The sequence below is a fragment of the Muscardinus avellanarius genome (genome assembly GCF_963383645.1).
Source record: "Muscardinus avellanarius genome assembly, chromosome: 12".
Lineage (NCBI taxonomy): Eukaryota > Metazoa > Chordata > Mammalia > Rodentia > Gliridae > Muscardinus > Muscardinus avellanarius.
Window position 1 is genome coordinate 94591477 of NC_137798.1, and position 14774 is coordinate 94606250.

Consider the following 14774-nt stretch of genomic DNA (forward strand, 5'->3'; position numbering starts at 1 on the left):
TATTCCTAACAGCTAAAAACTAGAAACACCCAAATGTCCATCAACTGATCAATAAAAAGTGGCACCTGTTACAACATGAAGGACCCAGGAACGTTCTGGTATGTGAGGGGAGGCAGTTGCCAAGGACAACATGTGTATAATTCCACTTATAGAAAGGCTCCAGAATAGACAAAAATAGAAATACACAAAGGCTGGTGAGTATTTGTTGAGTGCTGGAGAGAATGGCGAGCTTGGTAAGTAACAGCTACAGGGTTCAAGGTTTCTCTTTGAAGAAAAAGTTATAAAACTGATAGGTGTAAAACGTTGAGAATGTACTAAAACCACTTAACTGTATAATTTCAATGGGTGAACTATAAGGTATGTAAATTATATCTCAATAAAGTTGTTTCCAAAACTAAAACAAAACCCCATGCAAATAAAACACATTCTGAGGATATAATATAAAGTCACCTGTAAGGCTTTCGCCAAGATGTCACAAACACTAACTTTAAGGGAACTGAGTTACCACAGGTCTGTAAGTCTCTTTCCCCTTGCAGAAGATACTTCCTTTGAAGTAGGAAGCAAAGGTGGGAATAACTGGACATTATTTTATCATTATTTTGAAAGTTTTTTGTTGTTGTTGTTTGTTTTCAGTACTGAGGCTTGAGCCCCGGGCCTTGCACAAGCTAAGAAAGCACTCCACACTGAGTTACATCCCTAGTCTCTTTTCAAATTTTTATTTTGAGATGGGATCTTGCTAAGTTGCCCAGGCCGACCTTGAACTTGGGATCTCCCTGCCCAAGTAGCTGGGATTTCAGGTGTACATCAGCACGTTGGGCAGGTTTTTTTTTTTTTTTAACACATCTTTACGTATGATTCAATGGTAAGAATGCACAATAAAATCTCCAAGTTAACGATTACTAAATTCTTTCTAACAACAAAATGCTTAGTTGTTAGAAATAAACTATAGGGTTTCCTCATTGGTAGCTGCAAAGCTGGCTTTATGTAGTTTTCTTTGCAAAACTGCTCAGGGAAGTAGATGAAGACCTAGCATGGCAGGGCTCCAGGCATGAAAACTCATTACTAAACGTCCTATAATACTTTATACACATTGACTTAAACATATGCAGGTGAGGCTAAGACAGTGGCCGGCACTGATGGTGGCCGGAAGGCTGGACATTTTGGAAGGTCTGGGCGTATCTCCTTCAAAGGACTGCTAACAATCCACTCTATCTGGGGCTGGAAATCTAAGAAAATACAGAAGTCCCTGAGAGCTGAAGATGGACTTTGGTAGGGAAGAAAACAATCTATCCTTTGAGGTCCTCCTCACCTGCAGAGGTTGGAGAGAAAAGCTACCCGCTTCCCCTTCAGTCCTACTGAAGGAAGGAAACTGGGAATGGCCGGCTCTCGGAGCTGTGGTGATGGGGAACGCATTCCAGGGCAGAGCTGAAAGGAAACTCCCCGACAAGAGCAGCCATGTAACAGACAGGGTTTCAGAGCTGCTGCAAAATGAAAATGTGCCTTGTTTAGAGAGTATTAAGAATTCCAGAACAGTGACAGCAGTGCACCACAGCACACTCAGGGCTCCTCTCAGTGTGGGAATCTCTACAACTGCACAGGCTGGACCCCAATCAGGCCAGTCCTGACTGCTCAGCCGCAGAAGCAGAGACAGACAGTTATGGGAAGACAGAGGCAGGTTAAAGCAGAAAGACCACCTAAAATCAAGATCACCTAAAATCCTACCACCCAGAGATCACTACTGTTACCATTTTGGTTTTTACCCCAGAGATTATTTTCTACATATATAAACACACAGATATTTACACATATAATTGCTTATGTTAACACTATATTGTACATTATCTTCTGTTGCCTTTAACTTACGATTTTTGGAGAACTTTCCAAAAGGTTAGTAAATATAGATAATTTCAGCCCTATTAGATAATTGAACATACAGATCCATTTCCCATTTAGCCAAACCCTTATTGTTGGGTTCTGAAGGGTTCTAAGTTTTTCATGAAATATGCATTGAATATCAATAGCATAAAGTGAAAACTAAGTAAGTCAATCAATTTAAAGCACTCTAAAGACTAGTTGGCATATAATAAGCTCCATATAAATGTTAGTGATTTTTTTAAAATACTGTGTCCTGTGTACAGGTGAAATTTATCTTCCCAACAGCAAGGTAAAAGAGATTGTTTTTTAAAATTTTTGCCATTTTTTGTATGAGTGGTCTGAGTTCTTCTATCAGATTCCTCCTCATGCTTCTAAAATGTGCCTTGACTTCTGTAACTGAGAATATCAATCCTGAATCATGGGAATAGCAAGTCTTCTTTATTCCTTACTTAGGGGGGGATAAACTTACAAACTTACAACTTACCTCCAGTTCCTAGGACCTTCAGGAGTTCAAAGTTTTCAATCCCCACCTTCTCTGCATGTCCTGTTAAATTAGCTAAAAAGAGAGAGAGAGAGGGAGAAAGAGAAATAATTAAGAGGCTCAAAAACAGGAAGAGGCCCATAGAGAATTCAGAGAGGTACCAACACAGTTCTACTTCTTGGCCTAGCTGTTTGAACCAGGGATCACTTTATAATTACCTAAGCTATGCTTTGTGACTTTTTTAATGTTTTACATTATAATAAAATATTTTTATAATCTAGTAACTATATAATTTACCAAAGGCTAATATAAAGTATTGACAGACCCTATATTGACCAATATAATCTGAAAATAGTTTTTTTTTTTTTTTTTTGGTGGTACTAGGGGTGGAACCCAGAGGCTTTCTACCTCTGGGCTATACTCCCAGACCTTTTTTTATATTTTATTTGGAAACAGGGTCTCACTAAGTTGCTGAAAGCCTCACTAAGTAGCTGAGGCTGGCTTCAAACCCGTGCGATCCTCCTGTCTCCGCCTCCCAAACGTGGGGATTACAAGCGTGCGTCACTACGCCCGGCTTGAAAATAAAAATTTTAATATAGATATATATAGAAAAGAAAAATAGCCGGGCGTAGTGGCGCACGCTTGTAATCCCCGCGCTTGGGAGGCGGAGACAGGAGGATCGCGCAGGTTCGAAGCCAGCCTCGCTGGCTTAAGAGACCCTGTTTCCAAATAAAAATATAAAAAAAAATAGGTCTGGGAGTGTAGCCCAGAAGTAGAAGGGCTTCCAGAAACCCCAGTACCACCAAAAAAAAAAAAAAATAGATTTATAAGAGATATTTATTTATCCTGCCAATATATACTGAGTATTTAAATGCCACCCCAAAGTTTTAGGCTAGGTTCTGGCTCCATTTCTGTCAATATAGACACAGAAGTAGAGCTGCATTACCATCTGCATACACGGTGGCTCAGTTCTCTCCGGTCTCAGTGAACTCCAAGATCTGGGGCCAGCTCTAAAGCTCTAGTACTATATTTAACAAAATGAACTCTTCCAAAATATATTCCATCCTAAATAAACTTAATTAGGATATGTTACATGTGCACTGTCCACAGTATATCCCACCGAATTCTGGTCTTATCCTATCAGATGTTAATAGATGTTATGTTTGGGAGAAGTATGGGGAGCAGCGTGATCTGATGGAATAAATTTGGAAATGGATAGCTTTAATAGAGTTAAGTGCTTTCCTTACTGCCGAACCGTACAGATCCTAAGCTACAGATCCTCAATTATTTAATGACAAAATTACTTTTTATGATTAAAACCTATAAATAGTATGTCAACTAGCATTCTGCAGAAGTGGGACCAGGGTTGGGGATGTATCTCAGTAGTACAGCATTTGCCTAGCATGCATCTGGATCTGATCCCTAGGACCACAGACAGACAAAAAAGATGATCCAAGTCTTAGTTCTACCCTCAAAAATGGAGTAAGCTTGAACAAATTCCTTCTTGGTGTCTCAATAATGCAAAATCGAGATAATAAAAATACTTACTCCCAAAGCGTACTAATGTCTGTAATTTACTTTGAGAATCATTAAAACAGATGGACTGATGGACTAATATAGGCACATATACATGTATCATAAGGCAAAAAGATAACCAGATGTTAAATGCAGGATCTACATAAGTATAAGGGTGTTCGGCATACCATTACTTCAAATTCTCTGTATTTTTTAATGTAATAAAATGATAGAAAATAAAATAAAAATAAAATAAAATAAGGCCTCCTTCAAAGGGTTGTGATGAGGCCTAAATGAGTTAGAGTAAATAAATTAATGCTTTGGGACAAAACTTTAGGAAAATCTGACTCAACCCCAAGAAGTTCCCAAACTTGGGAAGCCATTAATGTAAGACCAAAGTTTAAATTTTTAAAAATTCAATTAAGAATTTAGTTAAATGTTTGAAATTTAAAAATATTTTAATTAGAAATTCCAAACTGTGATAAAATATATAAAATTTACCATTTTAACTATTTTAAGTGTATAAGAGTATTAACTATATACACAGTTAAGCAATAGATTTCTACAACTATTCCATCTTGCAAAACAAACTCTATATCCATTGAACAAAAATTCCTCATTTAGCCAGGCACAGTGGCACTATCTATCATCCCAATACTTAGGACTCTGAGACAGGAGGATCAAAAGTCTGAGGCCAAGCCGGGCGTGGTGGCGCACGCTTGTAATCCCCGTGCTTGGGAGACAGAGACAGGAGGATCGCGCAGGTTCAAAGCCAGCCGCGCTGGCTTGAGAGACCCTGTTTTCAAATAAAATAAGTATGATAAAATAAGTATGAAATAGGTCTGGGAGTGTAGCCTGAAGGTAGAAGGGCTTCCAGGAACCCCAGTACCACCAAACAAAACAAAACAAAACAAACAACAGTCTGAGGCCAGCCTGGGCTACTTAGCAAGACTCTGCTTCAAAACAAAACAAAACAAAACCCCTCTCCTTCCCCTTTCCTATAGCCCTGGTAACCATCATTCTACTTCTGAAGAGTTTGACTATTAATGCATACTTTTATAGGAATAACAAATCAATGTATGATGGCCCAGCCTACAACTCACAACGATATCAGTTATCGATCTAAAACAAATACCAAAAACTTAGGTAGTATTTTAAAATAAACACAAAATAGCATACCTTCCCCTAGTATGTCAAGCAGATTATATTAAAAGCCCACAAAAGACAACCATTTTTAAAACAATGACCTGGCTCTTATAGTTGAATGCTAAATTTGGTTACTTAATTATTTGAAAAGCTCAAAACAATGTTAGGAGCACATGTTAAAAACAATTACTTCTAATACTATTTGAATTCATCTATTATTTACTGAGAAATGTAAAGGTTCGGTTTCCAAAAGCATTATCTGTCTGCAGTATTTTGGCCATATCTCTGTTTGCTCCCCGACTGGGAAGAAAAAGAACTATATTTTGATATACAGCCAGGATAGCCTTTCTTGACTAACCATGGATTGCTTTTGTGGGAAATTAAGAGAGACTACAAATTAATTATACCCTGTTCCACCAAGTAGACCATCTAGAAAACCCTGGTGTTCACAAGAGCTCTCAGATGATCTGTGAATGGCTGTTTTTGTTCATAATGTGCTACCTGTATTATTTTGTTTCTGACATAATTAACATTTTGCCTACAATAGGAGGTTTCTGACATAATTAACATTTTGCCTCCCCCAGCCTCCTAACTCCCAGAAAAAGAACTAACAGAGCTCCTGAAGAAGGGTACTGCTGCCTTCAGTACTGGGGTGGAGGTTTCCAGGTGATGAAAAGTTGGCTCTGGTATCTTCTCCTCTTGAGTTACATTTACTTTTCATATTACTTTTCTTTCCATCAAGACTGTCCCCAGGCAGCTACAGAGGTAGAGCAGAACTTGAGGGAAGTTCTTTCTTCTCTCATAAAACCCAAGAGCAATGGCCTTAAAAAGAAATTAGCCCTAAAAATATGAAAAAAAAACCACTTTTTTTTTCTTTCAAGTTTCTCCTACATTGTATCTTTCTTGAGTTTTTCTTACTTACATCTGCTTAGGACAAAGGGACCCTTATCCATAAAAACCAAATCCACCTAATCCATCCCAGCTAACCAAGATCGACATTTGAGTTTGGGGTGTAGGGCCAAAGATCAAGTTTGTTATAACAAACTTCCTTATTTTGTCCTGTCGTGTGTGTGCAAGTGTGTGTTTACGTACATACGTACATACATGTACCAAGGGCATTCTACTTCTAAAAGACCCCCACCATCCTATTTTTTTTTAAAACAGGGCCTTACTAAGTTGCTGAGGCTGTTCATGAACCTGGATTCCTCCTGTCTTGGCCTCCCTAGTACTGGAATTATGAGCATGTGCCACCAAACCCAGTGGTCTTCACTGTCTTAATCTCACTTGAGGACAAAGTAGTTGTAACTGAAATAGGGTAGGACACAGAAATCTTAATCCTGGCACAGCTATTTGGGATTGTCACATAATATACTTTTGGTTCATGTCTTTCTATCCTTAAAGTATGAAAAATATTAACTATTTTATTTAATTATTTAATTATTATTTATTTATTTGATGAACATAACAAAATGATAATATTTCTCATTTAACACTTATTTACTTATTTTATGTTATTTTGCTTTTAAAATGCTAAGAAATAGAAGCAAATAAATCACATCTTATTTGAAAACACTTATTAATAAGTCAATTTTTTTGCTCAAAGGGAAAATTAACTAAAGAATATGAGCACCAAAACTTACTGCTAACTTATTTCTTATTTCTAAATATACTATATGTATCAGTATTTTTCCAAATATATTTCCAGATATATTTCCAAATATACTGATACATATAGTAAAATTCATTTATTTAAATAACCAGCTTGAGCCAGGTACAGCGATGCACACCTATAATCCCAGTACTCAGGAGGCTGAGACAGGAGGATCGCAGGTTCAAGGACAGCATCAGGATGTAGTGAGACTCTCATCAAACTAGTGAGACTGTTTCAAAAATAAAAATCGGGCTGGAGTTGAAGCTCAGAAGTAGCATGCCCCTGGGTTCAATCCTCAGTATCACAAAATAAATACACACACACACACACACACACGCAGTAGTGGTAACTGAAATAGGCTATTTATGATGTACTACTTTTTCAATGTGATGAACTTTGCTAATTATGCAGCCACAAAGCCTCCTTCTTAATCAAGATATGAAAGTTACATCACCCTAAAAAGTTTCCAAACGTCCATTTGAAATCAATCTATTCTCTGACATCTGGCCCAGGCTATCAACAATCTAATTCCCTTCATTATAAGTTTTAAATTTTCTAGAACTTCATATATATGGAAAATACACAATGTAGTTTCCCTAGTTCACTTAACCTAACACTTTTGAGTTTCCTCCAAATGTCTATGTATGTATGTGTTAGAACAGTATTCCATAGTACAGATATATCACAGTTTACTTTTCTATTCCCCAGTTGATGTACTGATGGATTTGTACTGTGTGCAGTTAGTCTTATTATGAAGTATGTGCTTTCACTTCTGGATAAATAAGTAGGAATAGGTTTCTTCATAATATGATACACAAATGTCTACCTTTATACGATATCATACTATTTATAAGAGTAGCTGCTGCGGTTAGATAGAGAATGTCCCCTGAAGAGCTCATGTATCAATGTTCAGAGTTGATATGCTTAAGTCATGAGGGTTGTAATCTCATCAGAGGATAAATCCATTGTAAAGGAGATACTGGGTGGTAACCTAGGCAGGTGGGTTTTGTCTGGAGGAGGTAGGTTCCTGGGACTGTGGACCTTGGGATAATATATGGTCTCCCATGCCAATACTGTCCCTTTTGCTTCCAGCCTCCATGATGTGAGAGAAGGGTACTTGCTCTCTCCCTCTCTCTGCATTCCACTGCCATGCATGGAGCTCTGCAGACCTAGCCTAGCATGGACTGAAACTCTGAAATCTCCAAAAACTGTGAGCAAATAACTCTTTGTTCCTTGAAGTTGTGTGGTCAGCTGCTTTGGATTACAGCAGTGAGAATGTTGACAAAGACAGTGGCTATACTATTTTACATTCCCATATCAGAGTTCCAGTTGCTCCATATCTTTTTTTATTTATTTATTTTTTTTTTTTTTGGTGGTACTGGGGTTCCTGGAAGCCCTTCTACCTCCGGGCTACACTCCCAGACCTATTTTTACATTTTTATTTGGAAACAGGGTCTCCTAAGCGGGCGCGCGCGGCTGGCTTCGAACCTGCGCGATCCTCCTGTCTCTGCCTCCCAAGCGCAGGGATTACAAGCGTGCGCCACCACGCCCGGCCACTCCATATCTTTTTGAAGTCAAGGTAATAACAGACTTTTTGAGTGTAAAATGCTATCTCATTGTGGTTTAATTTATATCTTCCTAATGACAAGTATTGTTGAGCATTGTTTGATAAAGTTATCTGCCATTTATATATCTTCTGTAAACTGACTGTCCAGATCTTTTGTCCATTTTTGTAGATATTTATTTTCTTAATTACTGAGTTGTAAGAGTGTTTTATGCATCCTGAAAAAAGCACTTTACCAGATATGTTTTGTAAAGTGATTTTCTAATTCTATAGCTTGTCATTTATTTCTTAGTTGTATCTTTTGTATGTGTGTATGGAACTGGGGATGGAACCCAGGGGGCATTTTACCTCCAAGTCACTCCCTCAGCCCTATTTTTTATTCTTTATTTTGAAACAGGGTCTCCCTAAGTTGCTGGGGGCTTCCCTAAGTCGATGAGGCTAGCCACGAACCTGTGATCCTCCTGTCTCAGCCTCTTAAATGCATCTTTTAAAAAGAAAATACTTAAATTTTGCTGGTCTTGGTGGTACGTACTTATAATCAGTACTTGGGAGGCTAAAATACTAAATTTTCAATGCAGTCCATTTTATCCAATTTTTTTTTTAATGGTACTGGGGTTCCTGGAAGCCCTTCTACCTCCGGGCTACACTCCCAGACCTATTTTATACTTTTTATTTGGAAACAGGGTCTCATAAGCAAGCGTGGCTAGCTGGCTTCGAACATGCACAATCCTCCTGTCCCTGCCTCCCAAGCACAGGGATTACAAGCATGTGCCACTACGCCTGGCTCCAATTTTTCTTTTATAGTTCATGCATTTTGGATCATACTTTAAAAATTCTTGCCTATCCCAATGTCACAAAGATATTCTGTTTTCTTCTAGAAGTTTATTAGTCCGCACTCACATTTAAGTCTATGATCCATTTTAAGTTAGTTCTTTTACAGTGTGAGGTAAGGGTCAAGGTTCATTTCTTCCCCTCAGATATCCAGTTTTCCCACAGCACTATCAAAATGAAAGAAAAAAAAATTTTTCATCATTACATTATGTTGGCTACCTTCTTAAAAATCAATTGGTTTTCATGGTATCTGAGGTAGAGTTAGTCATTAAGTGGATTCTTCTGTTTGAAACGTATTTTTTTTTTTTTTGTAGTACTGGGATATTCCATCTCCAAGCTATACCTCCAGCCAGCTCTATTTTTTCTCTTTTTTTAGGGGGGGGTGTCATACTTTATTTTGAAGCAGGGTCTCACTAAGTTGCGGAGGGCCTCACTCAGTAGCTGAGGCTGGTTACAAACCTGCAATCCTCCCATCCCAGCCTCCCAAGCACTGGTATTACAAGCGTGCGCCACCACGCCCGCCTGAAATGTATCCTTTGCTTACTGCTTTCAACATTGCTCTTTAGTTTCTGCTTTCAACAGTTTTACTATGATGTGTCTGAATGCAGATTTCCTTGGCTTCATTCTTTTTTATTTTATTTTATTTTTTGTGAGTCTGGGGATGGAACCCAGGGGCATTCTACCACTAAGCCACACCCTCTGCCCTATTTTTTTATTCTTTATTTTGAAACCGGGTCTCACTGAGTTGCAGAGGGCCTCGCTAAGTAGCTGAGGCTGTCCGCGAACCGCGATCCTCCGGTCTCAGCCTCCCAAATGCTGGGATTACAAGCGTGCGCCACCACGCCCGGCTTCTTTGGCTTCATTCTGTTTGAAATCACTGAGCTTTTATCTGTTTGTTTTTTTAATCAAATTTGGGAGATTTGGGCCTTAATTATTCAAATATTTTTTCTATCCCATTCTCTTTCTCTTCTTCTGAGATTCCAATTATAGGTACATTGGATTGATACTATATAAGAGATCCTAAAGCTGTTCATAGTTTTCCAATACAACGTCTATCTCCGTCGTCTCTCTCTCTTTTTAGTATTGGAGACTGTACCCAGGGGATTCTACCACTGAGCTTTTTTATTTTTTCAGTATCAGGAACTGAACCTAAGGACATTCTACCTCCGAGACCTCTCATTTATTTTTTGAACAGGATCCTGCCAAGTTGCTGAGTATCTCACTAAATTGCTGTGGTTGGCCTCCAATCTGTGAATCTCCTGCTTCAGCCTTCCAAATACTAGGATTACAGCTATGCACCACCATACCCAGCCCATTTTATTCCATGTTCTGAGATAGGGTCTAAATTGCTGAGGCTGGCCTCAAACTTGTGATCCTCCTGTCTTCAGACTTCCAAGTACTGAGAACACATGTGTGAACCACCACACCCAGCCCCTTTCTGTTTTTGACATTGATTCACTTTTACTATTCCATCTTTAACTTCAATTACTTCTTTTTGACATCTTTATTCAACTGTTAAATTTGCTCAATATATTTTTATCTCAAGTATGGTGTTTTTAATTTCTAGAACTTCCATTTACTTCTTTTTCCATTGTTTTATTTGATAGATTTCTTACTTTTTCCTTTGTTGAGAGCATGTTGTTGTATTTCATTGGGGAAATTGTAATAGCCTCATTTTTTTTTTTTTTTTTTCTGGTACTGGGGATTGAACTCAGGGGAGGTCTACCATAGAGCTATATCCCCGGCCCTTTTCATTTCCTATTTTCAGACAAGGTTTTGCTAGATGGCTACGGTTGTTCTTGCCTCAGTCTCAAGTAGCTAGAATAAGAGGCATGCGTCACCATACCCAGCTTCACCTAAGTATTTCCTTCATCTCTGGATAGAAGTCCATTTTCTTTCCCTCTGGGATATGTTTCACTTTCTTGGTTCTTCCTTGTGGGGAAGTTTGGGATTGTATGCTGAACATTATGTTACTTCATGAAGAGCCTAGATTATTTTTCTCCAGAGTGTTACTTCTTTTGTTTTAGTAGGCAAATATCTTGGCTTGGCTTGACTTTAATTGCAGATTGTTTCTTAGGAAGCAGCTCCTGTCCCAGTTCGTATTTCTCACCTTTGAAAAGGTAAAAAGTGACTTCTTTAAAAACCCTTCCTCCTCTCATTCGGCTGTGTGCTCCCCACCAGAGCCTGTCTACTTTTATTTATTCTCAACTGCCTTCATATAGTTGTTTTCTGTATTAAGTCTAGGTTTTTATAGTTGGTTTCTCCAGTAGTAAGGTTTTTTTGGGAGGGAGGTACTGGGGATTGAACCCAGGACACTCTGAATGATACCTCTAGCCCTATTTTTCATTCTTCTTCTTCTTTTTTTTTTTTTTTTTTTTGGTGGTAATGGGGTTCCTGGAAGCCCTTTTACCTCCGGGCTACACTCCCAGACCTATTTTTACATTTTTTTAAATTTGGAAACAGGGTCTTCTAAGCCAGCACGTGTGGCTGGCTTCAAACCTGCACGATCCTCCTGTCTCTGCGGGGATTACAAGCGTGCGCCACCACGCCCAGCTTTCATTCTTTTTTTAAAACAAGGTCTCACTAAGTTGCTGAGGCCTCACCAAATGGCTAAGGCTGGCGTTGAACCTGCAATCCTCCAGTCCCAGCCTCCTAAGTACTGGGATGACAAGCATGTGCCACCACACCCGCCTCCAGTAGTGAGTTTTATTCTGATATTATAAGAGGTCTTTCTGCAGTCAACTTGTTAATAGTTATTTCTATTTCAATCACTGCCTGCACATGTTAATCTAAAAGTTATATAAACTAAAGATCATGGTCTAATGTAGGCCCATCTCAGAGACCCTAAACTTAATAGCCATAATTCTTTCTTTTAAATCAATTAGGCAAAATAAGTGACCACACATATGGGAGCAATTCAGTAATAAATTTGGTTGTAATGTAGGCATGGGAAAGTATGTGATTATAGATATCTTTTTCATTGTATTAACGACAAAACACATAATTCAAATGGGAGTGGAGGTATAGCTCAGTGGTAAAGAATGTGCTTTTCATGCACAAAACCACAGGTTCTATCCCCAGCACCAAAAGAGGAGAAAAAAAAGAAACAGGCAAATGAAAAACACATATTCAAGCATATGAATCTAGCTGTCTAAATAGTTCTCATTTCTATGCTATTATTTTGTCATTATGATTAAAGCCTTTGAACATGAAAGTCTAAAAATAAAGTATATTCTCTTCATTAAATTGTTAACCTAAGAACAAGAGTTCAAACTTCTAAACAACAAAACTAATATTCATTAGAATAAGAATTAAAATATTTATACATTTTACTTCACCCTAAAGGTAAAATAAACATCACCAATTACAGAAAAATGTTCTGTATTTGTAAGTCATTCACATGCCTTAGTAAAGTCCAAAGCAGGTTGATCAGAAGATGTGGGGCCTCCTTCATGCCTAGGACCAAGCTTCCAAAAACAGGTCTGTGCTACTGAGCAACAGGTAGAAGTGTCCACTGCCTCTTCATATCCAAAAGGAGATGGAGCTTCATTATGGTCATAGGAAAAAAGGAACTTTTGCTCCTTTTCTATGCTAGGCATGTCTCTGCCTGACCTTCCCAATTCTCCCCAAAGGTAAGAAAGGTTATGAATCTAACTATTCAAAAGTTAACATCTCTGAATGGGCGATTAGTAGTAGCTCAAGTTATTGTGTTAAGATCAGCTTCCGTAAATGGTCATTGTTTTGTGGATTTTTTGTTTTGTTTTTTACTTCAAAAACATGGCATGGCTTTACTTGCTGGGGCAGAACGGCCATTCTCCAGCACTTCCTCCTTCAATACATTTATTACGTAACAGATTTAGAGGAGCCCTTGGGACCTGATGGTATGGTTCAATGTTTGTAAACTCTCAGGGCACAAACTGGTATGTTGAAACCCTATCTCTAATGCTGTGGTATTTAGAAATGGGCCTTTTGGAGGAAACTGGGTCACGAGAGTGAGCTGGGTCAGCGCCCTTATGAAGACACAGAAGAGAGCCTGCTTCCTTTCTCTCTCTGCTTTGGGCCAAGTGAGGATGCAAGGAAGAGACAGCCGTCTGCCAATCAGGAAGCAGGCCTTTACTAGAGACTGAAGCTGCTGCTGGCTCCTTGGGCTTGGATTTCCCAGTCTCTAGAACTGTGGGGGGGGAAAAAGTTGACATCATCCAGTCTATGGTATTTTTGTCATAGAAGCCTAAACCAAGACACATGGTGTTCATTCACTAGCTTGTTCGCCCTTCTAAACTAAGCCGCATGCCTGAACATGCTGGTCCCAAGATTATGATTAGATGGGGCTGGGAGGGAAGTGGAAGCCTCACTTGTGAGGGCCTTCGCCTCAACTGCCAGCACCAAGGCAGCTTTTGTAGAAGAGTTCTAAGAAAGTATGCTGAAGTTCACATAGCTCTTTCTGCAGTAGCCTAACTCCATGACTCCAGCCATGACTCCAGAGGGGCTAGACTGGCAGAGCAGCCTTCCAGCAGTTCTGGCCATAGCACCATAAGGGTGTCAAACCTCATCATCAGCCTCTAAATCCTAACTAAAACAATCAGCTTCTTCACCCAGAAACAATGCCTCATGAAAACCCACCCACAAATACATAAAGATTATCAACAAACTTGAAAAACCTACACAGGACCTTGGCAGTTGGCACACAGCAGTAAATCATATCAGTTATTACAGCTGGCATCTATTTTGATGTCCACATCATATGAGTTGTTGAATATTAACAAACTTGAACTAAAATGATACTTGAGATCTTTTCAAGGTCTACTTTAAGCATATCTCTATTTTAATCAGCTTAGTCTCCTCTTATCAACAGCATTTTTTAAATTAATGCATTACTGAGTTTAATCATTAGAAAATAAGGATGTAAGCAGTTTTAATGCTCTCACAAACAGTTTTAACCAACCTTTTTTTTTGGTAATAAAATATAAGAGGCTGAGCGTGTGGCCCAGTAGTACAGCGTGTGCCTAGCAAGTGCAAGACCCTGAGTTTAATACTTAAGGCAGAAAAAAAAAAGAAAAAAAAACAGTAGAGAATGAAGAAAAATAGTAGAAACTGTTCCACTGAAATTTGATTGGTGTTATTTTCTTATAATGCATGCTCCTAGTTAGATTTTTTTAAAACTGAATTTAAGTCAGGCATGGTTGAACATGTCTGAATCCCAATATTTGGGAGGCTGGGACAGGAGGACAGTTTGAGGACGACCTCAGCAATGTAGAAAGACTCTTACTAACTTGTTTCAAATAAAAAATATAGCAAGACCCTGTTTCAAATTTAAAAATAAAAACGCCTGGGGGTATAGTTCTGAGGTAGAATGTTCCCGGTTCAATACCTAGTACCACAAAATGAATGCATGAATAAATAAATAAGTAAAAACTGAATTTAACATCTTCATAAGAAATCAATTGGTTTTTTAAATGTCAAACTCAATATTAAGCTCACTTTAAAAAGATTACATCATTAATAGTTCCAAGAAAAAAAATTATATAATACATATAATTGGTTCTTTATAACTAGATCCCTTTAGCCCCTCCTATATTTAATAAATACTAGTAAGTCTATATGTGCTGTGGGAAAATGGGACATATGATTTTTCAATTTTTTGTTGTAGTAAAACACAAAGTTTAACATATTAATTTTAAATGCATCATTTACTGTTATTAAATGCACTTATA

At 38.3% G+C, this 14774-nt stretch overlaps 1 protein-coding gene across 5 annotated transcripts in view; it reads right to left on the bottom strand.

Annotated features, from left to right (window-relative positions):
* RPS6KA5 (ribosomal protein S6 kinase A5) overlaps positions 1 to 14774 on the bottom strand; it is a gene marked incomplete at both ends in the record, with an annotated part of 202523 nt that overhangs the window by 132203 nt on the left and 55546 nt on the right. For all 5 annotated transcript variants that reach the window (XM_080708031.1, XM_080708030.1, XM_080708028.1 and 2 more), the window contains one exon: positions 2360 to 2431. In XM_080708031.1, coding sequence (XP_080564157.1) covers positions 2360 to 2431 — 72 coding nt within the window. The remainder of the gene's footprint in view (positions 1 to 2359; positions 2432 to 14774) is intronic.